This window comes from Strigops habroptila, chromosome 1 (genome assembly GCF_004027225.2).
Source record: "Strigops habroptila isolate Jane chromosome 1, bStrHab1.2.pri, whole genome shotgun sequence".
NCBI classification, from domain to species: domain Eukaryota; kingdom Metazoa; phylum Chordata; class Aves; order Psittaciformes; family Psittacidae; genus Strigops; species Strigops habroptila.
The window spans coordinates 96,771,873-96,796,298 of NC_044277.2; the positions used below are offsets into that span (position 1 = coordinate 96,771,873).

Consider the following 24,426-nt stretch of genomic DNA (forward strand, 5'->3'; position numbering starts at 1 on the left):
CAAGTGCAAGGTTGTGGGATTCCCTTGTCTTTGTGTTGTGAGTCGATCCGTAAAGTACAAAAATAGCACAAGGATGAGTCAAGACAAGCACACAGCTTCCTGACTGGACAGCCTCTACCACATGCAGTCTAGGGAAGCAGATGGTAATTCCCCAATCTGGGAGTACAGATTTCATAGAATCATAGAACAGCAGGTTGGAAGGAACCTCAAGGATCAGCTGGTCCTTTCTAGGCAGAGCATTACCTAGACTACATGTCCCAGCACCCTGTCCTGCTGAGTCTTAAATGTGTCCAGTGTTGGGGAATCCACCACTTCCCTGGATTTGACCATACTGCTCAGTGGATGAGCCTCTGCCTTTGCTATGCAATGGCTCCTTGTGCTTAATGCTGAGTGACCAGCCACTGCTCCTTGTCCACCAAAGGGCTTTCTTCTAACTAAAGATTTTGTCAAAAAAACAAGCTGTGTGCATTTTGGTGGTGTCAAACGCAGCGGTAGCTGTGGAGAGGTACAAGAGCTAACAGCTCCTTTAGCATAAAAGAGCCTTTGTGTGCTATGACCAGTAGAAAAGGTGAAACAGCTCCAGTGGCAGTGAACAATCTCCACAATACAAAGATCTCAGCTATTTACAGCTCTGAAATTGGTGTGTGAAATGTACATCAGAGGGAGAAGCCCTGTACTGGTCCTTGTCAATGCATGGCCTCTTAGAAAATGCAAGTAGTGATTTTGCCTGCTCCTTGCTCTCACTGAGTCACTGCTGTTCCCGGAAGGATCCTACTACCTCATATCTTCAATGCCCAAACCCATTCTCTGTCATGAATGCACTGATGTGACCATTCCAGCGTGTCCCACCTGGTCACTAATTTTTCAGTTCTTACGTACAAGAAGCCCTTCTGCGATACTTAGACCCTGCTTGTCACTGTGATGTTCATTTGCACCAAGGGTAGGTGACCAGGTGCCTTCCCATGAGAACAGGCCTAGAATAAGACTGAATTCAGTGAAACACTATTGTCTCCACAAGCACTGGCACAGTGACTGATAAGTCTCCCAAACTCAGTCCCTGGAAGATGTGATTTGCTAAGAACATGCCAGTACAATGTATGCCCTGAGCAGGGGACAGTGTGGATGGCAGCACAGAGATACCAGTGTCCCCTCCCTCAAAGGTACATTTTGTATCTCAAAGGTATCTGAGGTAATACCTCAAAGGTATTACCCTTTTATGAAACACCTGATGTGATGCCTGCCCAGAGAAAGGCTTCCTTTTCTATCTGAAGGACAGGAAACTTTCTATTTTGTTCACTTCTCTACTGTGTTTGCTGCACATGGTTTTTTTTCCTGGCTTAATTCCTGCATCATAATTACCAACACTGGTGCGATCACTGATTTCCAAGATCAAATACATATTCAGGATGTTCACCCTCCCACTGTCTGCCTTCCATCCTTCGAGGCCCTGTTATATGTAGCAGGCAGGAATCCCAGGAGCAGGCTAGCTGAGATACTGGGAGGAATACTGGCTATTGGGGTGTTCATAGTTCAGTCACTAGACTGATAATCCCTCCAATTACTGAGTCTCCACTGGTCATATTATCTGTTACATAGCACAGAAGAGGTTCCACCCATTTGATTCTGGAAGCAGTACTCCAGTTTACACCCCCTACCAAAGCAGGAAGGCTCCTTTCACCAAAACGTTGGAATAGCTTTCCTCTGGCACTTCTGCCTCATGTGAACGAGATGCTATCGCTCTTGCCCACCTCTTTGCCCATGTTACCCTCAGGCTTTTTCTCAGGTCTGAAAGTTTGAGTAAGTTGCTTCCAAGATTCTCTCACACTAGCTGCCCTTCATTTAGTGCAAACTGGAATCATCAGTCACAGGTGTGTGTTTGTTCTGCTCCTTGGGAGTGCACTTGAGGCAGGTGAGGTACTGCTGCCTTTAGTATATAACCAGCCCCGTGGCACCTACTGGTTGCTCTGTTAGAGCTTGCTCTGTTAGAGGCTGAGATGAATGCAGAAGGTGAGAAGAAGCGTGGTCATGTTTCTGCCTCTGGGGACAGGAAGTCCAAGAAGAAGCCTAAGAGGAAGGAAACCTATTCAGCCTATATCTACAAAGTACTGAAGCAGGTGAGTGTTTCTTTTCTGCTAGAAACAGCTTCATATGTAAAGTCACTTCTGCCCACTGCATGTTAACTGTATAAAGAGTAAGGAAGGAAAATCTGCTTTTTGGGGAGATGGAAAAAGGAATAAGTGGGTACAAGAGAGCCCCAGCTGAGTCTCAAAAGTGTGTGTGTTGGGGGTTCTGGTCAAAAGGCAAAGCAAGAAATGGGCTTAGATCAGAAAGGGTTTCTCCGTGAGAATAAGCTTTAGTACATAGCTTTGCCTAAAGTAATCATTGAGTAAAAGGCAATAGGGCTGGTGTTGACCCTGTGTGTAAGAATTAAAATCTTTCTGGTAGTTCCTGTTGGGGAGATGAGCAAAAGACTTTTCAGAAGTAGCCATGAGTTGTCTGGGCCTCAGTTGCCTGCATGATCCTGTAGGCAAGACTTGGAGTTCATGTTCCATCTCCACGCCTCACAGGTTGGTTTTCCATAAGGGACTGTGTGGAGGCTTCTGCCATTGTAATCCCAAAGCCTCTCTTCAGCCTAATGCAAGTGGCACATGACTTGAAACCCTCAGGGTGGCAAATGAGGGTCCCTGTAGGGTTTGAGTGCCCTGTCTGAAGGGGGGGAAGTGGGGCCCCCACTTCAGGTGATAGGTGTGTGAGACAGTGCTTTATTACTATCTGGCAGGTGCACCCAGACACTGGCATCTCCTCTAAGGCCATGAGCATCATGAACTCCTTCGTCAACGATCTCTTCGAGCGTCTGGCCTCGGAGGCCTCACGCCTGGCCCAGTACAACCACCGCTCCACCATCACCAGCCGGGAGGTGCAGACGGCTGTGCGGCTCCTGCTGCCTGGCGAGCTGGCCAAGCATGCTGTCTCCGAGGGCACCAAGGCTGTCACCAAGTACACCAGCAGCAAGTGACTGGCCAAGCCCCAATAAAGTCCCACTGCATGATCATGTCCTGCCTGTCATGGTGCTGCTGGGAAGGGAGGAAGGGGGAGGAGAAGGGGGTGGGTGTTCACCATCACCATGGATGGGGCTGGCAGATGCTAGTGGGGGCCCAAGGAGCTGGGCCAGAGCTTTCAGTGGGGTGGGAGGTTGGAAGGGATCCTGCCTATTGCCCTCTCCCGCAGCTGTTCCCTTTGACGTGTGGCAGTGGTTTGGGGGTCCTGGTTGCAACTGCCACTGCAGGCACTGGGAGAAGGAGGGACAGCTCTACTTGCAGGAGTGTCTGCGGTTGTCCAGCCTGGGTAAGGAGTGAGCAGAGCTGGGAGCAACCATTGGTGAGAAGAAGCTTGGCTGCAAGTTCTTCAGGTGCTGGTTGGGTGTTTCCTAAAGTGGGAGTGGGCAGATTGCTAATCCAAATTTAGGAGCAGGAAGGATCCAAGTGTTGGAAAAGGTGAAGTGTGCTCTTGGCATGCTGCTGGCCACTGCAAGGACTTTTAGCCTGGGATCTAGCCCACCTAAAGGTGTGTGGGACCGGTTTAACTAGCGATCCTAGAAAGAGGATTGAGCACAAACCTGTCCTAGTTTATCGCAGGCTAAATCACCTTTCACATGCTCCTCTTTAAGGAAGTTACAGGGGAGACTCAGTGTACGGAGTGCATGTTGGAAGCTTGATACAAACTGCTGAAGTTGCTGTGGCACCTGAATATTCTGTGTTTTCCCAGTACAACCTCTTGCAGCTCAACTGAGTTATCTGTAGTCTTGCCCCTTTACAATGAATAAAGATTATCTAGCCACTGGACTTTGAAGTCAGTTGCCAGTAAGGTCTTGTCCTCATTATAAGCATGGTGAGCAGATGGAAAAATCGCGCTTCAAAGGAGGAAAACTGTAAGTAAAGTTTTCTGTCAAATTAGTTTCAAGAAGGTGGGGCAAAATAAAATGTTAAGTTTTCTAAAACTTTTTCAGATGTTTATAGAATTGGGACCTGGTGATGAAGGAAGCTCGAAGTTGAACTGAGAATCAAACTTGTCTCAGAGAAAGCTGCAAGTGGGATGTTAGAGGGTGGTGTAAAAAAGATGTAGCATAGATAAGTGGAAAATACCTGCTGGCTATAGGCTATATGCCTCCTTTATGGAGGTTAAAAGTATCTGTAGGTAGGAGAGAAATTATTACAAGTTTCTACACATAAAGAACAACAACAACGACAATCTCGGCATGCCAAAGTATGCAGTGAGTACAGAAATACCATCTGTTTCTGATCAAGTTTTTTCTATTTGATTAAAAAAGTATTATTAAATCAAAAAAGCTACTACCTTGTTCATTTGCGGGTAAGAAAAAGTTGTTGAATAGCAGCTAGATGGGACATCTGCTTCAAGGTCAGTATGTCCATAACTTTTACCTGAGTTTTGAAGAAATGCGCTGGAGTTCTCTGGTCTGCTGGCACGAATTTAAAAATTAATTAATTAAATAAATAAACAAACACCCCATGGCCAGACACCCCACCCCCCACCCCCACCCCACCCCCCCCCCCCCCCCCCCCCCCGAAAAAAAAGGAAAAAAAGAAAATCCAAAACCAAACCTGGAGTAGCAGGAAAGGATCAGAAAAGGAATGTATTTCACCCTGGGAGATGAGGATAGCACTGTTAGGTGTGGGCCAGTTAGTCTAGAATTAATTCCAGGTAAAATAAAGGAAAGCCTTCTCTAAGACTTGCTTGATAATAAATTAAGGGGTTGGAGCATAAGAAATGGAAGTGGTTTATGTACAGTTTATTTTACCAAATCACAGACTTGTCAGTTATAATTTTTAGAAAGATTCACTTCAGTTTTAATTGGCTCCATATACCAACTATGGAGCACCCAATAGCAGGTTGATTTCTCTGAGCTATCCAGTTCTCAGCAAGTTGTTAACGGAGATCCTAAATGGAGACTTTCTGTCTTGTGAAGCCCTGTAGGAGTTGGTATTCAGACTTAATGCAACTAAAAAAGCAAAACCTCCTGTTGGCTATTTGCAAATAAATGTATAAAAACACAGATCGTGCCTTTAATCTTTGCATCATAAACTATAAGGCAGTTTGAACTGTGACCATCTGGATTGTTTGGTAGGACTGGATGAACAGTTGCTGTTTGAAAACAACAAAATATAACAAAGAGCAGAGATTACAGGGAATACTTGTGTAAAGCTAGGGTCATTCTGGGAAGCAGGATGGGTTCCTCCACAGTTCTCCAAACTCCTTATTTCAGTTTTCAGGTTCCTGATTGCTAAAGGCTTATGTTGCCTTTGAGTTTCCTGCTGTTCCTCCTCAAGTGCTCCCTTCCTGTGCTGGGCCTCTTTGCACCAGCCCAGGTTATCATCATGCTGTTTACCAGTTTCTACCAGTCAGAGCTGAGACTAACTCACTCTGTGACAGTGGGGCGCAGTTAGCAATGGGTAGAGGGTTTTTCTTCTGTTTATAAAGTGTTTTCAAAGGTGTTTTGGTTCTTCTGATGGGTTCTGAAGGTTTTTCTTGTTTGTTTGCTTGGGTTTTTTACTTCCTGGTGAAAAATTTCTCCCTTTCAGGTAGGGGAAGAAGAAACAGTGCAAAAGGAGCTGAAGTGACAGAAGAAAAAAAAGGGTATTTTCTTTCTAGGACTTGTGGACATCATCTCTTCTTGCTTCCAGTGGCTTTGAAGAGAGAACTTTGTCCTGCAGGGCTACAAACTGGGCTAGGATTGAGCATCCTGTGTTTTGCCTTGGGCCATCATATTAATGACTGGTCCTGTCTGCTTTTCCTCAAGCTGGCTGGGAGCTTTCAGGTGCTTCCTACATGAGTGAGCCAAGGTCCTGAAGGGAGCACTAGCAGGTTCTGTCTGTCCATACATAGCCTCTGCAGCCCACGGAGCTGAACGAGTGCTGTGTCCAGGGTGATGGTGGAGGGCATGATCTTCCTGACTGCCCCATGAGTGCAGCACCTTCTTAGGGTGTGCACGGTTATCCCTGGGTTCCTGCATGGAGGTGCTGCCTTGACATCTGTGTCAAGTGAAGGAAAGATGTGCGCTATGTTCTTGCTGGAGATGTGGCAGAGGTCCTTTGCCAGCTCCAGGCTGGGAGTGGATGCCTAGTTCTAAGGTCTTCCAGTGGAAGCAAAAATTGGGGTTGGAGTGTCAGGAGGAACCAGAGTTGTGGTTGGTGACAGTATGAGGGATAGTGATGGACTTCACAAGGCTTGTGAGGTGATGCTGAGTTTCATGATCTATGGAGCTGTGACAGATGCTTGTTTCTGTCTGATTGGGGTCAGTCTGGCTCAGTAGCATGGGACAGACAAGATGTACATGCTACTCCTAGAGAGAGTGCAGGAGACAGCAGAACCAGGACTGAGCATATCACCTTCAGTCTCAGCCCTGCTGCTGTGGTGTGGTGCTGGCTGGGGGAGGGAGGGAAGAGCTTGTACTAGTGCTTCATTCCTTCTGATTGTAGGACAGCATTGAAGAGTGCTCTTTTCTTCATAGTGCCCTGCCTGCAAGTCAGAACTGGTCCTGAGCAGTGGTGGGAGCAGGATCGCGCCCAACAGGGCTGTATTTCTATTTCCTTTAGCCCTTGTGGCTGGTTGTGCTGTGGGGAGAAGCTGTGCAGCTGGTGCAGGTGGCAGAGTGGCCGTGTCAAGGCTGCCTGTGAGCCAGGTTCATGGGGAGACTCATCCAGATGTGGCATCAGGCCTGAGAAAGTCCAGGAACGGGACTGTGAGCAGGCTGCCGTTTGCATCCAGAAGGTGAGCAGTCCATCTACTTGCCCAGTCTATTCTATTGCTCCCTAGGCCACACTGTCTGAGTTTTCTTCCCCTTTCCAGCAGCACCCACATTTTCCTAGCTGTAAAATGTGCAGTTATGCTTTTTGTGGGACGGAGAATGCTCATGGAATAGCTTGGTACTGCAGTTCTGCTTCTGCCCTGAAGGTGGTTCTCTCTGACTACCTGATGCCCACTATATTTCCGCCGCACAGGCAGGATCCCGGTGCTGTCCAGCCCGAAGCAGGCTGCCTGTGGACCATGCAACTTCACTGCGTGGTACCCTGGCTCTCTTAGCAGGTAACTGGCCGTCTGTGTGGATAAGGTGCTGATTTATGGTGAGATGAGCGGCTGTCTTCTGGAAGTGTCTGGTATTGTATCTAGCACTGGATGAGCCCAGAAGGAGTAAGGCTTTAGTGGTGCAGGTGCTCGATTCTCCAACATTGTAATTTGTGCATCCTGCTTCATGTCCACCCCCCTCGTTTTTATTTTCCTCCCCTAAATGCTGGAAGAATAGAGTTGACGATTGGCCTAGTATTTGTCTTACAAAGTATTCCTCTTACTACATCCCTGCATTTCCTCACAGATCTGGAAGGGCAGCCTGCCGCGCAGATACACCTAGCTTGAGAGGCAGAAGGAGATGGTTGCTCTTGGAATGGTGAGTTCTGCCCTGAACCTGCCCAGATATTGTCTTTTTTTGCATTTCCCATATGAGGGTGGGCTCATCTTTCACTGTGCAGGGGTTGTGCTGCTTGTTTCCCCACAGTACATATCCATAGAGCTGCTCTGATACAGGATGTCGTGCACAGTTTTCCTTTCCTGAGGGATCATTCTGCATGCTTAGCACAGATTAGATGTTTTGAAGACTTCTCCACAGCTCAGCTTCTTCCAGACTGGACTTGTGGCCCTGTTCGTGCCATGATGCCTTCATGGATCAGAAAGTGAGTTCTGGATGAGGTTGCTCTAGCAGGAGGGGTTAGACTCTGCCAACCAGCAGGGATTCACAAGAAATTGGTCACTGCAAAATGACCCAGAAACACTCAGATTATGGTAAAAAGCAGACCTTAACTCAGAGCCCATGCAGGCACTCTTTTAAAGTGTTTTGGGGCTGCCTTGGTCTGTGTGAGTTTGTCTTTTTCCAGGTCTGCCTGTATCCTTGTAAGTCTCCCACTGAGTTCCTAATGCTGCAACACTGCAGCACTGTCATGTTGCGTGTCTCTGACCCCATGTCTACACTAATCTGATTTGTTCTTACCAAGCTATACATGTCCATGGGCTAAAAGTAACCATTATTTTTTTTGCCTTGGTCCATTCTTCAAACCCCTCAAAAGAACATTATAGTGTTCTATTGATTCAAACTGAATCAAAGTGTTCATAAAAATGTCAGTAATGCCTGTGTTCTCTGTTTTCATTTTTGTGAGTGAACAATGAGTTAAGAGTTATATACTCTTTTCTCTCATAGGGTGGGGGACCAAGAGGCAGAGCATCTCTGCGGTCTGTGATGAGTAGGGCAGGTTTGAGGGGCAGGAGCTTTTTGGACAATGGAGGCTGGCACCAGTGTGCAGACCTGCGCGCATTTCTCTTCCCATGTTGTTGCATCCCTTGGCAGCAGCGCTGCCAGGTGGCTGCTCTGGTGCATCATTAGACACTGTTCCAAATAGCACAGGCAGGAATGGTTCAGCACTCAGAAGAAAATGAGCTGGTGATGGATAGCCCTGGTGATGCCAAAGCTGTTAAAATATGAACCTCTGAAGTGCAGCCAGGGTTCCAGCAAGGGACTCATCCTCTCTGTGTTCAGCTGCTGGCGTGTGGGGACAGGGCTGGTCTATGTTCCTTCCCTTTTCTGGTTTCGTCTGAGGTAGGCTGTTGTCACTGAGTAATGGTAACTCTGAGTCTGTAACTCATGGTGGCCCAGAATCCCTGCCTGGAGAATGAGAGGTGAGTGATGATCAAAGGTCAGACAGATGCTTCCCCGTGAGCACACACATTGCTGTTTGAGGCTCTGTTATCCCTGATGCTGCCAGTGCTGTAATGGGACTGAGGGTCTGTGGCATCCTTGGATCTGTGTCTCCATCTATGTTCTCCCCAGCAAGGATTGTTGCAAATAGTTTGTTTCATTGGTTTTTGTTTGTGGGGTTGGTTGGGGTTTTTTTTCCATCTTCTCTCCCTCTCTATATTCTTTTCACTCTGGAGTCTCAGATGTAGCCAACAGTAATGCTGCTTCATTTTCCCTGCTTGGGATTGTGCAGTGGGGGTGGGAGATGTATTCAGAAGTTAATTATGTGAAAAAGTAAGTCTTATTTGATATCCATAATTTCCAGGGCCATGTAACAATGGAGGTCAGAAGGCATCCTTCTTCTAATGTCCTCTCCTTTTATAGCCCTGTATTACCTGCTGCCAAACATGGAGGGGGGGACAGGACTGAAAGACCTGCTGTCTGGTAAGGTGCTTCCTGATCCGGAGCTGCAGCCAGTGACTGTTAGAGCCCGGTGCCTGCCTTGCTGTGCCCCCAGTGCTGAGAAGCTTGGAACAGAGCAGAGTGCTTCTCTGCAGCCTGAGGACAAGAAGTGTGTTCTCACATAAGCAATGTGTATTGGGCTGGGCGCAGGACAGTTACCTAGTGGTACCCCACATGGTCTCCAAGCGGGAGGAGGTTGTTTCCATGTGGCCCCATGCAGGGTGTGGGACTGGAGAATAGGATGACATGGGCAGAGTGGCCCCATGAGGAATGGCTGCTGCAGGCCACACGCGGTTTTCCCATTAGCGAGTGTTTAGTTCAGCGTTTTAAATAATTGTGTCCTCGGAATGATATTTAAAATCCATTTGGGAGGCAATGAGGCGGGAAAGTGCCTATGCCATTGTGATGACGCTGCGCAGGCCGCGCCGTACATGCATATTACAAACTCGTTACAGGCTCGTTTACACGCACACTGCTCACTCCCCACACAACCTCTTTCTGATGCTCCTAATGTTTCTTCCCCACCATGGCTGCTTCTGCTTGGCACTAGAGAGAAATTTACTTGATAAGTCAGGCCTGGTGTCATCTGCAGCAAGAGGAGCAAGGGGCATGGTCATGGCAGTTGGGTGCTGGCCTTTGGAATGGGGATGTGTGGGGCATGCTTGGTGATGGGACTGTCTCTCAAGTGTCCTGTCTTTCACTTGTGCTCCATGCCCAATGAGAGCTATACTTTCTGACAAGCCCTTGAACTTGTGTTATTGCAGGCTCCAGACCCTGCAGCCCTAAGGCTTTCAGCGGCTGTGCTCTGGGTACAGCTGGGAGGAGAGCTGCAGCCCATGCTAGGCTGACTATGAAGCTGAGTACCAGCACGTGCTCTTGAATGTCCATGGGAAGCTATGTGAGCTGGAGGGACTAGGCACAAGGGAGCAGAAGGAGCAGCAGCTTCAGCAGCAGTTTCTTAAGTTCTGGTTAGTGGCTGAATGGGAGTGTGGTGTTACTGCTGTCCCTCTATCCCCAATTCCTCTCTGACTGTTGCATAGGCACCCTCCTCTGTCCTCTCAAGCTCTGCAAAATAGAAATCCTATGTGGCAGTACAAGGCTCCTGGTACCACTTTATCCTGTTGGCCTTGGTGGCATGAGCAGTGTTCAGTCTTCTCTCTTTGTCCTCTCAGTCCTGATTGTGTTCAGGGTCTTTTAGCCAGGGTCTTATCTGTGGTTTTGCATGGTGTGAGGTGAGGATCAAGCCCGTGGGTATACTTAAGAGCATGTTGGGTTCTGACACCTACGTCCCTTGCACAGTGACCCTGCTGGCTGCTTTCCTGAATAGGAAAAGATGCTCCAGCATCATTTGCTCAGAAAAGACTGCTGAGCAGGTATGAGGGCAGAAGCAAAGCTGGAGTAGGGGCAAAGGTTGTCAAATTAGAGGAGGGAGGGCAGGGTATAAAACATGGGCCTATCTGTGGTTGAGGCAGCAAATATTTTCAGGAGGTGCAATTTCTCCCCATCCTGCCCCAGGGCTAGTGTGTCTGAATTTCCAGTGTATTTGGGAAATATATGTGGCGGGATGGTCTCAGGATGAAGGGGTTGGGTCTCACAGCCTTATGCTGAAGGGGTGCTAACTGATATAATCTGCGGCAAGGAAGTGGTGAGCTTGGATGTGCTGCCTTCATCCATGTTTCTGCCAGCAATGAATGGAGTATTCACAACATACTGTCCAAGTAAGGGAGCTGCATGCCATGGTTGGGAGGGGACTGGAGCTGCTGTTAATGCAACACAGATCAAGAAACCAGAAGCTGATACTTAATGGCTGGAACTTTGCACAGTTGACATGCATGAGTTTGTGTATGGTACTGTGTGGTATATTGCCTTGATTGTGCCCTCCCTGTGCATGTGCCTGTGAATAGTAAGGCTCCAGCTGAAACCTTAACCTTGCTTTCAAAGAATCTGTCTGTGGTGGGTTTATTCTTCAGGACACTACATTTCATCTTCTGTGCATACAGCTTTGGGTATCTGCACTCCACTTGCCACTTCTCGCGACCATAGCTGTGGTGCAAGAGGCATGAGCCCAACTTGGGTTTCTAGGTGCTTGCTTATTATCACACCTTGGTGTGGATGGCAGGCAATGCCAAATGCAGGCATTTGGACTTGCACATGCATGGAATGCTTGGCTTCCCTTGCTGAGACCCTGAGTGTTGTCTGGAGGCGGGGAGAACCTGGCTGCTCTGTCTGCCAAGCTTTATTTTTCATGTGCATTGTGGCTCAGCTCATCCAAGCCAGGCTGTGTCACATGCCTCTCAGCTGCCTGTGCAGCTGCCCTTCCAAGGGAAATGGTTCAGAGGTGCTGCAGGGAACAGACCAGGCTCTGCAATGAGGAAGGCAGCAGTTCTTCCCTGATGGTGGCAGTGGGCTGAAACACAAGCGGGAAGGGTGTAACATGACAATGAACTGGATGTGATGAGATGTTCTCCTAACAGATGTGGTGTGGTGATAGGGAAGCCTCAGGTAAAAGGCCCAGTGTCTTTGGGAGGTAGGGGAAAATGGAGTTGAAAGAGTGAGTCTGGTGAAGTTCAGCTGCCCCATCTTTGCAGACAGAGTCCATGGCCTGAAAGTGATCAAGACAGAGAAGAGGTGGGAAAAGAGATCTGCCCACAGATGAGCCCTGTGGACCTTCCTACTTGTCAACTGCTTTGCTTGGAGGTGTTGAAGAGAAATGGAAAGGCTTTTGAGATTCATGGAGTTCAAGAGCAGAGCTCTCAGGATCAGGAAGGTGTTCATGGCTGTTTCTTCCTGGAGAAAGTTCAACTTAATCACTGCTCTGTGCAGCCTACGTCCACGTGCAGGAGTGAGTTAGGCTGGGAATGACTAACATGTGGTGTGGCCTCTAGGGACAGTGTTCCTGGTCCAGTGTTAATGGGGTATTAGAGGTGAACCAGAAATCTGCCAGGTGCTATGTTGAGGTTATCTTATCTCCAGACTGATGATGAGCTACTGGGAGAGGAGCCACAGATACTGAATGTGGCAGAGGACCAGGAAGATAAGAAGCCACACAAGGCAAAGGCAACAGCAGTAAGGTTAGGAAGACAGCCCAGTGTTTCAGGCACCACGGGTAGGAATGCATAGCCAGTGAACCAGTAATTGAGCAAGGCTGTGGGTGGAGTTGTGGCTGGCTCACCTGGAATCGGCTGTTTGTGCTAGGTCTCTGCTGGTGTTCCCCACTCCAGACTCCTGTACTCCTGCTTTGATAAGGCCTCTGTCACCTGCTTCTGACACTACAGTTAGAGAAGTTGCTCCAGCTGTCAGTAATCTGGGTTGGGAATGAAGAACACTAGTTTTGTAAAAGGCCTTCCAGGAGGAAGGAAGTGAGACCTAAAGAGAGAGATAGGTGGGCTGCCAGCTTCTATATTCAAACTTTCTTTCCAGCTGGGTTAGAATTTTTAATAACACAATTCGCAATCCCTGCCATGTGCTATCCTTATCAGGGCCTCTTCCCTGAGAAGCTGGCTGGCTTGTGTCAGAAGTGAGCTTGGAAAGCTCTTCTGAATGACTTATAGCCATAGCAAGTTGCTCCTGAGCAGTAAAGGCGGCTAAAAGTGGCTACCACGCTAACCCATGTGCTTCTGTGCAAGAGCAGTCCTAAGAAATATTTGAAGGACAACCTCCTTTACTCACATGAGGGTGTCTAACCCAGTCCCCATGTCTCATGGCTTCAGTTCAGTAATGTTGTCTTGAGGATTGCACATGTTCTACTTATTCTTTCCTTGGAGCGTGGTTTGAAGCTCCATGAGGTCTCTCTCTGCTACCTTTACTTACAAAAGGGACTGTTTGTGCTTGCTAGAGTAAAGGCTTTCCCAAAACAGCAGCTGCTGGCTACCACTTGCATTAACATCTTGCAGACTAGCAGGATCTAGTTGCTTGTTGCCCCTTATGATCAGGGTGCAAGTTCTTTTGTATCCCTCCTTCCTTTCATCTACTGTATTATAGAAATATGTACTTTGCCTTTGGCTTCAGTGTAGCACAGCAGCTTCTGTATACCCAGCAGGTTTAACAGTAAAGCAAAACCAGGCTTTATTAATGCTTAAGGTAGAAAATGAGGAGCTAATAGTTCAAGACTTGAAAACAAAGTGCACGATATGGGCTCCAGTAGCTTACTATGTGTCATCAGGACCTTTTGCAGGTGGTAGCATTTAATACATCCAGGTTAGTGTATATGACTAGCTAATACCTCCATTAAAACATGGTTTCCTGGGTAGTCTCTGACCTGAGAGGGATGGTCATATGCTACATCTTTAGGCTTGTAGTTTACACAGATGACTTTGCTACTAACAAGGTATGTGAGCTCCTACAGCTGCTGAGCAAGGTGGGTACCATCTACAGGGAGAGGAGCCTGGTGGAGTCTGTAGGTAATTCATCCTGTCTCCTCTGCTTTCTCCTGCTTGACTGTTCCTCTCCATTTGGTTTCAGCCTGATTGTCCCGTTTCTTTTGTGCCCTGGACAAATGGCCAGTTTTTTCTGTCCCAAACCTGTTTCTATGTTCTGTGCTGTGACTCCCCTCTGCAGCCTTTTTATACCCTCTGAATACTTGCTCTCTCTGCAGGACTGGTAAATGAAGAAAGCCCTGGGTAAAAGGTGGCTCTAGGCAGTGTAAGAGATGGCAGAAGTGAAGGAGGTGGAAGGGAGAGATGAGAAAGGGGAAAGAAAAAATAAGTTAACAAATAGTTCTGATGAGCTCTGCACATATTATCTTGGGACAGAAGACCTGTTCGTCAGTTTTGGGCACTGCCTGTGCAGAAGGGGGACAAACCACTGAGTGGGGAGAGGCTTTGAGAGGACTGTGTGTGCCAAAGAAAAAGGCCACGGGGCATGTGTGTACAGATTTACCTGGGGTGGGGTTCTGTGTTGTGGTGAGCATGGTGAAGCTCAGCACGTGTGAGGGAGGCTGGAGAGGTCTTCATAGGCGTGCTTGGACTGTGGCCTTGCTCTGTTTCTTTCCAAGTGGGAGAATAGTGCAGAGCAGAGACTTGCAGAGCAAACAAGCAAGCACATAGTGTTTCAAGGCTGCCTGTTACCCTTCTCCCGTACCTAATGTGTGCTGGTGATTGCATCCAGCAGCTGAAAATAATCTCTTGGAAGGAGGTGATGAACAGGAGTTGCCAAGCAGGACTATTTATAATGGGTGAGTCAGGACATGCCTGAATCCAGCCAGACAGTGGGGAGCTGGAACCCAGGAGTAACCTGCAAAGGACATAGCCTTGGATAAGAGGCTGTTGCCTGCAGTAGCTTGTTTATTGCATAGTTCAGACTCGTCCTGTTTGTCCTCTGTGATGGACTGCACCTTTCCCTTCAGCTCTACCACACGCTTGCTGCAACCGGATGGGGGGCAGCTAGATGAGTGGAAGTACTCTCGGCGTGTAAGGCCCCAGTACTACCACAGCAAGCACAGCCTGAGCCCAGCTAGCCAGGGATGCCAGAACAGCCGTTTGGAGCCACTGGAGTGCCGGGATCTGCTGGTTCAGAATGCACTCTTCACTGGGGACCTGGAGATGGTGCAGAAGTACTTCACCAAGGATGCAGCCATCAATCTCATCATTGAGACCAAGGGTGATGAGCTACGCTGGACTAGCAAGAAATTTGGTGGGTGTGCAGGGCTGGGACATGGGACGATAGAAAGTGCCCAGGATGGGAACCAGAGAAAGAGCACTGATGCCTGAGAAAAGTGTTGAGAGGAATCACCAGTGGTGGAAACAATGGTGAAGAGGGACTGGGGAAGAATGGCTTTTAGTTGAGGAAAGAGGATTCCAGTGCTGTTGAACAAATGGTAGCAGTCTTACTGAAGGTGGCCAGATTGTTGGTGAGAATAGGGCCCTTGGAAGTGCTACTGGAGAGGAACAACATCAATGCTGCCCTGTTAGAGATTACTGGGATAGATGTGAAATATGTGTGAGGTGGAGGCAGTGCTTGAGTGAGAAGGCATCAGGTGGCATAAGGATGCTTTTCTTGCCTTATGTCTTAAGTTGGGTCTGCTACTCCAGCTCATTAGAAACTGGAGGCTGTGGCATACTTTGGGAACAGCGGAGCAGTGGTAGTAGAGGGATTAGTAGCCTGGAAGTGCAGTTGTCCTTGCTGCTGTCTGTTAGTAGTATGGTGCAGGCAAACTTCCAGAATTTAAGACAGGGAGTGTCAGGTGTAGAGGGGCCACAAATGCACCATTCTTTTCCATAGAAGGTTGGTGGCAAAAGCCCCCCTGTGCCAGAATGGAAGAGCTGCTGCTGAAGGCCACTTTCCCAGAGGCGTGGGTTCTTTTTAAGTGTCATGGCACAAAGCTATGGAGCACACTGATAATGCTTGACCACGACCAAGTGTTTTGTGGGGATCCATGATACCAAGAGACAAACATAGGGTGAGCTTGCAGATGCAAGTGCTGCTACTTGTGAGTGGTGAAGATTATTTACTGAGTTCCAAGATTTGTACAACCCAGGTTTTGAATTGTTACAGTCTACTTAGGAATAAAAATACAAAAGGTATTACCCTTTGTGTAACTGAAACCACTTGTCAATAAAATATTAATTGCTCATTTTAACTCCTGTCTTATGCTGGGCTTGCAGACACTTGAACAGCAAGTTAGTCTGCTTGTAAAGATTTGTGTCCCAAAGATAACAGAACAGCTGATGTAAAGCAACTTTAGACAGAAATTGTTCTTACCACCAAAGTTTCAAGATGTAAAAAAATCAACCAAAATTATTCATCAAGACAAACAGACCAAAAATGTACTGCCAAATTTATCAGATAAGGGTATAGAACAAAACCCAAAGCAAACCTTCATGCTTTGGTTCTGTACCTCACTGGCCTGTAGGGACAGTTTCTTAAAACTTAGCCAGCCAGTGACCTTAAAGTAGACACTACTGACCTGGTGCTTCCCAAGTCATCCCTACTGATATTTTAAGAAGCGCAGAGGAAGTGTACATTGTATGGTATTACTGACACTAACTCACATAGCCTTTTGCCTCCCTGGTGATGTGTATGTGATTGAGAACCTTAGCCTCTCGTGGGACACCTGCTTATATCTTTGGGGAAACAGGATACCGTCAGGTGAGAAAGTCTGCCTGGCGTTTCCCTCCTTATCCTTTCATGGGCTACATTTTAGCTAGACAAGGTGGTGAAGTCAGCACAGACAGAGCATGCTGGAGACTGTCAGTACAGAACCTGGTCATTTATTTTCATTACTGAGAAGGGTAAAGTTCCCTATCTTACGCTCTTCTCTGGTCCCCCAGGTAATTGTTGCTTGGTGGTCTATTGGAGTCACTTGGTTTTAGCTGCATGATCTGAATAGTTCTACACCACAGAATTAAACTAAACACTACTGGCCTTCCCTGCAATTTGATGTGTTCTTTAGAACATATGGTCTGAACAAAACACATACATACATGCTGACAAACTGTGATCGAAGTGTGCTGTTCTGTAACCAAAGTAGGGGCAGGATGGGTTTATACAACTCAGTGGGGACAGGAGAAAATGCCATCTCAGGTGAAGGAACAGCAGTGAAGAACCCCGAGTGAGGCGACTGTCAAAGGATGCTAAAGGACTGTCAAAAGGAGTACTAAAACAATGCAGGAGCTCTCTGTAAAGCTGAATTTCAAGGAAAAGTAGGAAGGGGTCTAAAGGATAATTACCTTCTATGTTTTTACTTCTCTTGTAATGCGCTCTTTCCCATCCTTGTACATATTTCCACCTGTCGTTTGTCTTTAAGCTTTGATTAAAATGAACTTTCCTGTAGCTTGTTTAAAAACCTGTCTAGTGACAAGGGCTTGGGTGGAACTAGCAAACTGGTGTGTGTTCAGTGCTGGAGATGTGGAAGGAGCCAAGGGCTGGACAGAGCTGTGCTGCTGGTTTATGGCAGCAGCTGTGCGTTGTGGTCTGGGCAGCATCTGGGTGACAGCAGGCTAGCTGGACGTGAGACTACTTCCCTGTCTTTTCTTAGTGATGTTGTATCTCTGTTTCTACCCTTCAGGCCACCCTGCTGCCCTGCCCTGCCTAAGGGCTTTTCCTTCACAACCAGTAACTGCAGCGATACTGCTGCCTGAGAGGAGTGTCCTTCTCAGCCTCTTGGCCCAAATGTTTGGTCACAAGGTTTCCCAGAATAGAAGAGCTGAGACCTGAGCTGTACCCAACCTGGGCCAAACAGTGCTGTGGCATGTCTGCCCTCCTTGTGGCGTGCCCCAGGGCAGGCAGGCAGCCCATCAGCTGGGGCACGGAGCACTGGTGGGGCTGCACCCACAGGCTCAGAGCCTGGCTGGGGAGGCAGCAGAAGCAGGTCCTGCCCTGGTGTCTGTGGGGGCTCTGGGTGCTGCATCATGGGCAGCATCAGAGAAAGAGGAGACAAGAGTCAGGAGCCCATTTGCACGCAGAAGGTGGATGGCCCTGCCCAGACCTACTGGCAGGCCTTGCTGACTGGAGATCAGGGGGTTGTGGCCGAGATCCTTAGCAACTCTCAGAACAACCTGAGTCCCAATGCTGTGTTTGACACCAGTGACCTGGAAGAGTGGAAGAACTACCGTTTCAACATCCGTTGGCTGAGTATGAGGGGGCAGTGGGCAGGCAGCGTGCCACACCTCAACAGGGGCTCAAAGCCGTTTGCTTATGCTGCAGGCCATTACTGTTGCTGGGATTGTGTGTTATGGGTGCTGTTAGGGTTACGTAGGAGTGAGGGTGGGAGTGAGAGCACTAGGACGTGGTTGGGTTCCCCTGTGCTGCTTGTGGGAGAGTGTTCATGTGTCCAGGATTGTGAGGTGCATCTGGGATACCTGGCCCTTCTAGCAGTGGTTGTGCAAGTGCTTGGAAGCTGCTTGGGTTCCCCCACTTGGCAAAGGAGATTCAAGCTCCAGGTGGTGCTCCTTCTGTGACCGGCCCTGTAACGTGGCTCTGTGCGCCTGTTCTGTCTGTGTGCAGCCTGTGCTGCTGGTTCTCTCTGTGGGTTGTGCTGGCCAAGGAGTTGTCACAGCCCTGCGTTAGGTCCTTGAGATAGTTCAGTTTGAACCTGGCCCTGGGAAACACAGTTGATCGCACGCTGCTGCTGCAAGAAAGAGGTGAGAGTGATGTAGTGTTGAACATACGCAGTCTGGGATTTGGTTCTCCACCCTAGCCTGGTTGGGCAGCAAGAAACATGATTTAAGGAGGCCTTTTCCTGTAACAGCTGCAGCCTGTTTGCCAGCAGACTGTACCAGCTCAGCAATGGTTCCAGCATCTTTGCTGAGTTTGCATGTTTCAGCCCCTTGCTATCTCCTAAGCCCTAGATGCCCATCTCTGCTGAAGCTTGCTTGTCTGCACCATGCTCAAGGTTTGTCTGAATCTTGTGTGTGTGTGTGGCAGCCTGCTTGTTTTACTGTCTGGTTCCTTGTATTTGTGGTGCTTCACACCTGGTGTTCTTCCCAGTCACCTTGCGGCTTTCAGCCCTGCCTGTGCCCCAGGCCCTTCATCTGCTTTACTCCTGTCAACAGAACCCCCATCCTGCATGACTGAGTTGCAGGTGAGAAGCACACTTCCTGGGAACAGCCTCTGCCCCAAGGCTGCGGCTCCTTTGAGCTCCCCGTCAGCATGGCTGTGCAGTGTAAGGAGCTATCCCCAGATCTTTGCCTTTAGCAGGCCAGTCCAAAGGCAGGGCCTTTGCAGAGAAGGGACTGGCATGAAGAGGCAGTCCCTTGAGTGGAAACCCAAGTCTCTCAAGGGGGGGATGTACATCAGGTACCCTGGGGGAAAGGGCAGGTCTGGACCCAGTGCTTTTGTGCACAGTGGCTGGATGCAGCTCCCTGACCATTCTTTCCCTGCAGGACTGTGGTCTCTGAGCTATGAGCAGGAGCTCACCACGCCGCTGCAGATCACAGCCAGCCGGGGCTACACAGACTGCCTGCGGCTCCTGCTGATCAGGGGTGCTGCCGTCAACTTTGCACCAGGGGGTAAGACTGCCCTGCATGAGGCTTGTGCAGCAGCCAGCACAGACTGTGTGCGCCTGCTGCTCAGCTTTGGTGCTGACCCTGAGGCTGTCTCCGAGAATGGCTACAAGCCCCTGCATCTCTGCAAGACCCCAGAGTCCATCGAGTGAGTTCTACTGAAGGGACACAGTGGATCTCCCACGTTGAGTCTTATCCTTTGTAGAAGGGCTCCCTGCTCATCCCTGCAGGTGGGGTGGTGGTTGCAGCAATGGCTGCTAAATGGGGTGGCCTTACTGCCTATTCCTGGACCAGCATCACTTGAAGTCCAACAGATGGCTGCAAGCTGTAGTCCGCAGCTGATGCAGCTGAATTTGGTGCTGCTGTCTTGCTACCCACCAGCAATGCAGAACTGATGGTTCACATTCTGAAGCTCAGGGCATGCACTGTGCATGCAGGCTAATGTGGGTGTGTAGGAGCAGGCTCTGGGTGTGATGACACTGTATTACAGATCTGTGGAGAGTTAACTAGAATTAGGATGATGGTGTCTCCACTCACCAGTTAACCTTGCTTAAAACCACTGCTCCAGGGCATGAGAAGCAGGGATTTTTGGACTTCTGGGAAAAGTAAAAGCCCTGGGATGGTACAGACACAGGGGTGAGGGGAGGTAGTATAGCTGCAGAGGAGAGCCTGTCACTGAGTCATCTTGACCCACATAGGTGTGTGCAGCAGCTGCTGCAGCATGGAGCCAGCGTGAAGAGTCGGACAGAGGAGGAAGACGACACAGCACTGCATATAGCAGCACGGCATGGCCTAACAGACCACGTCCAGCTGCTTCTGCGCCATGGGGCAGAGCTGGAGGCAAGGAATGAAGAGGGGCAGACACCACTGAATGCTGCCTGTGCTCAGCCCCATCAACCCCAGGACATGGACCGCTACTACCAGGTCTGCCAGCTGCTGGTGGAGAGCGGTGCTAGCATCAATGCTGCAGATAGGGACCGTCAGCATCCACTACACCTGGCCTGCAAGAATGCCAATGCTCAAATAGCAGAGTTACTGCTGGCCCGAGGTGCAAACGTAAATGTCATGAACTACAGCGGCAACACAGCACTGCACAATATCCTGCAAGCAGCTGCCTACAAGCTAGACCACCACCCAGAGCTTGTGGTGCAAGCCCTGCTTAACTACGGTGCCATCCGCATCTGGCCTGGCGCTCTCCTCAAGGTGAGGGGCTCACAGCCATGCCAGGAGCATGGTGGGAAAGGGAGAACATGAACATCAGAGCTCCAGGGAGAGCAAGGATATTTCTGTCACAGAAGGGCTTGTTCTGTGCCAGCCTGCTCGCTTGTCTCTTCCCAGGGGCTGTGGGAGGGGGAATTGACATTAATGGTAAGGGGTTCCCTGAAGTTTTCTCCTGGGGCATGTTCTCCTGTAGGACTCTCCTACTTCTGTCTGCTAAGCTGTGTGGACAGTACCTACTAGTTTCCATAATCACTTGCCCAGGAAAGCGTTGGGTCTTTGCCTCTTGCGGATGTTTCCTCTTTGGGGCATACCCTCCAGCTCATGCTGCCTCTGCAAAACACCAGTAAATAGAGGGTTAATTTCCTGTCTTAATTCCTGAGCAGTGCAATAATTACCCAGCCCGGAGATCAGCAGATTGCTCTCCCCTTTGGGAAAATACAGGAAAATCAACAATTAACACTAATTAATCTCCTATTAACGCCAGATAATGAGGATCACTCGTACAGCCAGAATAGACTCTGACAGCTACTGCTGGCCTGGGCCACAGGGAGTGGGAGCCAGGAGCTGGGGGAGATCTGCCTCTGTGCAGCTATGCATGGGTGGGGTGTGCTCCAAAGGCCACATGGGTGGCATAAGATAGACAGCACCAGTGTGTTGCTTGCATTTACACAGACAAAGTACACACTAGAGATGTGTTACACAAGGCATGTGATGTCTTCCTGGGGCTCTGTGTCACAGCTACTGTGCGCAGTACTTCCTAGGACACCCATTGCACACAGCACAGATACCCGATGTCTCGGTAGCTCCATGCTAAATAGGCATAATACATCCCTGAGACCCCTGTGTAGCCCTCAACAGAGGCGTGGTATTAGTCTTGCTTAGTCTTGCTGCCCACAAAATCATTGTCAGTCCTTGCCCCAGAATGGCTCATGCTCTAACTAGAAAAATGTGAGGAAAGAAGCCCGGCGTAAAGCAGAGTGTTGGTTGATTACAAGCGAATTGCAGCAGCGAGGCAGATGAAGTTCTGCATCCCTGCCATGTATGTTAGTCCCTGCATCTGAGAAGAGGCTGTGGGGACCCAGTTGTGCTGAATGCAGCCATGCTGTGCGTGTTGGGTGTTGGCTCAGTCACCCTCTTTGCAGGAATGGTGCTCTGGCATTTCCCACTATTGTGGGTTTGATCTCCTGGGGCAGCACAAGGGAAGGACATTAGTTCTCTACATTTACCCAGGCTATTTTTGAGCAGCTTTTAGAGGGTGAAGGTGGGACTTGCAGGACCTCGCCCAAAGGTGATGTTCATCTGCTCTCTCCCTGGCACAGGTGCTGCGGTACTGCCATACCTGCCCGCGTGCCATTGAGGTCCTGATGAACAGCTATGACCATGTGCGCGTCTCCGAGGACTGGGTGGAGGCAGTTCCGGTGGAGGTTGTACAGGTGAGGGAATGCATCCTCCCAGCTGGAGCTACTGTGGCAGGGTGCCAGAGGAGGCTTGGGACTGAGCGGGGTTTGGGGCAGGGCTGGGGCCAGGTGGAGATTTGCAAGGCACAGGATTGGTGCTGTTGGGGGATAGGGAGGATGCACCACAGAGTCATAGAATCAACTAGGTTGTAAAAGACCTTCAACATCATCAAGTCCAACCGTTACCCCAGGACTGCCAAGACCACCACTAAACCATGTCACTGGGGGCCTCGTCCACATGGTTTTTGAACACTTCCAGGGATGGTGATTCCACCACTTCCCTGGGCAGCCTGTTCCAATGCTTGACTACCCTTTTGGTGAAGAAACATTTCCTAATATCCAGTCTAACCCTCCCCTGGTGAAACGTGAGGGTGTTACCTCTTGTCCTATCACTAGTTACTTTGGAGAAGAGACCAGCCACCTCCTTGCTCCATCCTCTTTTCAAGTAGTTGTAGAGAGCAATAAGGTCCCCCCGAGCCTTCTCTTCTCCAGACTAAACACCCCCAGTTCCCTCAGCCGTTCCTGATAAGCCTTGTGCTCTAGACCCTTCACCAGCTTCCTTGTCCTTCTCTGGACACGCTCCAGCACCTCGATATCTCTCTTGTAAGGAGGAGCCCAGAACTGAACACAGTATTTGAGGTGCGGCCCCACCAGTGCTGAGAACAGGAGGATTATTACTTCCCTAATCCTGCTGGCCACATTATTTCACCATAGTGACTAAGGTAAAGGGATGTCTGGTTCAACCTCTGCTGCCAGGGTGGTATCTTTAGCTTTATCTGCCTGTGGTCCTCTTTTCTTTCTCTGTAGAAATATCCACGTTTCTACCAGTCACTCTTCTCCCTGGAGCAAAGACCTCGCTCCTTGCAGCATCTGGCTCGCTACACGCTCAGGACCTTCCTGGAGGGCCGGTTGCTTCTGGTCCTGTCCCAGCTGCACCTGCCAAGTGCCTTGCACCGTTTCCTGCTGCTCAGCTTCGAGGATGTTCTCTACTGAGGGCTGCAGTTCCAGTCCTACTGTGCCTTTCCGTGCAGATGTTCCATCCCTGCGGTGCAGTCTGTGCCTTCCCTGCTAACCCCTTCCCCTTGCACACCTCCTGCCAGGCCATGTCAGCCCCCCAGGCCAAACTTGTTGCTGTGTTCTTGTCCAGGCAGCCTCGTGTTCTGCCTCATGCACCTATTTTGGAGCACTCTGTTTACCCATACTAATCAGGACAAACTCCAGACTCAGTAAGAAAAGCAAGATATGGGGATTAGGGTGTTTTGAGGGACAAGGAGCAAATACACTGCATTGATCACAGTTTTAGTCATAGGATATTGGTCTCCCTATCTCAAGCCTACAAACCCTACCCTGAATGATGCAGCTCTATGCCCTGGGCATTTATTAAGGTCCTGTCTTTAGTCAAGTTGTTTACAGTTTGTACCCAAAGTTGTTTGGAATAAACCCTAGTCTTGCTCTATACCTACCAGAGTACGACTTCTGCCTTGCCTTGAAGGCTGTCCTGTCAGAGCTTATCCATGTGACATGCCACACGTAGTGGCATGTGCACTCTCAGACCCACACATCCATCTGCTTACCAGAAGACAGAGAGAAATGTGTGGAGAGTGTGGGGCTGAGGCCTCCCAAATAAACACTTCGTATGGAGGTACAACGTCTGTGTTCGCCTGGCTTTAAAGCTCGGGGCAGGACAGCAGTGTTTGTGCCAGCACTGGGGACTTTGATGTGGGGCAAGGAGGAAGCGTGCCCTGACAATGCTGGAACCATGGGCCCAAAGCAGCCAGCATCTGCCAGGGCACAGTGCAAGTCCACACACTGCTGCCTGGGCTGCACCACACTCTAGACAAGGTAAAGGGTAGTGTTTATTCCTATCATTTCAAGAAACAGTTGTAAAGAAATCAAAGCACTAACCATCTTTAAAGATTTGCTGTAAGCTAACTCCATTCCTGCACCTGACTCAAGTTGTGCCTGAATTGTGGCTGGCTGGCAGAAGGTACATGAGGGCAGCGCTGCACGTTGTTCCTCTGTTAATTTTTAGCCAGATCATGTCTGTGAGTGGAGGAGGAGGAGAAAACAGGGGGGTCTGTCCCTTTTGGGTGGCGGCATGGTCTAGGATTGCTTTAGTCTGAATAGATATCCTTGGTTTCAAGGCAGTCTGTGGAGCAGTACATGTGGGGCTGGTTTACCATTCTTCCCTCTTTCCATCACTGTCCATATACCTACAAACACTTATGTTTAGTAAACGAGTACTCAGCCATAAAGATAATATTGCCTTAAGGACAGGGAAGGATTTAATCTAATGGTTTGCTTTATTTTGTAATTGTTTCTTGTAGTTGTTAGACTTAGAGCCACACCTCAGGTCTTGCTGATTCCTTTTGCTAGCTCTGAAGCCTGCTCTGCGTTTGGATGCTGAAGGCAGCTCAGGTTGGAAGAGGTGAACCTACCATGTTTAGTTTCTGCATACACCGGCGCACACGATGCCACTGCACGCATGGGCAGGCCAACTCCTGGCACTGCCAGTGCCTCTTTAGACAAAGGTATCTCGGTACAGATG

The 24,426-nt window shown here is 49.2% G+C and overlaps 2 protein-coding genes across 2 annotated transcripts; both read left to right on the plus strand.

The window, feature by feature from the left end:
* The first annotated feature begins 325 nt into the window (after positions 1-325).
* LOC115610034 (late histone H2B.L4) lies at positions 326-3,203 on the plus strand. The gene is made up of 2 exons (XM_030491024.1): positions 326-2,114; positions 2,780-3,203. Exons 1-2 carry the CDS (start codon positions 1,995-1,997, stop codon positions 3,014-3,016), a joined length of 357 nt encoding a protein of 118 aa, XP_030346884.1. The 5' UTR covers positions 326-1,994; the 3' UTR covers positions 3,017-3,203.
* A 10,972-nt stretch (positions 3,204-14,175) lies between these two features.
* ASB10 (ankyrin repeat and SOCS box containing 10) lies at positions 14,176-23,148 on the plus strand. Its single transcript, XM_030491151.1, has 5 exons — positions 14,176-14,890; positions 19,081-19,348; positions 19,899-20,403; positions 21,741-21,854; positions 22,686-23,148. Exons 1-5 carry the CDS (start codon positions 14,581-14,583, stop codon positions 22,869-22,871), a joined length of 1,383 nt encoding a protein of 460 aa, XP_030347011.1. The 5' UTR covers positions 14,176-14,580; the 3' UTR covers positions 22,872-23,148.
* The last annotated feature ends 1,278 nt before the right edge of the window (positions 23,149-24,426 follow it).

Excerpts from the sequence above, each read along its gene's own strand:
- LOC115610034 (XM_030491024.1), top strand. The coding sequence starts at position 1,995 with ATGAATGCAGAAGGTGAGAAGAAGCGTGGTCATGTTTCTGCCTCTGGG. Across the intron at positions 2,115-2,779 it reads TCTACAAAGTACTGAAGCAG|GTGCACCCAGACACTGGCAT; the intron begins GTGAGTGTTTCT and ends ACTATCTGGCAG.
- ASB10 (XM_030491151.1), top strand. The coding sequence starts at position 14,581 with ATGGACTGCACCTTTCCCTTCAGCTCTACCACACGCTTGCTGCAACCG. Across the intron at positions 20,404-21,740 it reads GGCCTGGCGCTCTCCTCAAG|GTGCTGCGGTACTGCCATAC; the intron begins GTGAGGGGCTCA and ends TCCCTGGCACAG. Across the intron at positions 21,855-22,685 it reads TTCCGGTGGAGGTTGTACAG|AAATATCCACGTTTCTACCA; the intron begins GTGAGGGAATGC and ends CTTTCTCTGTAG.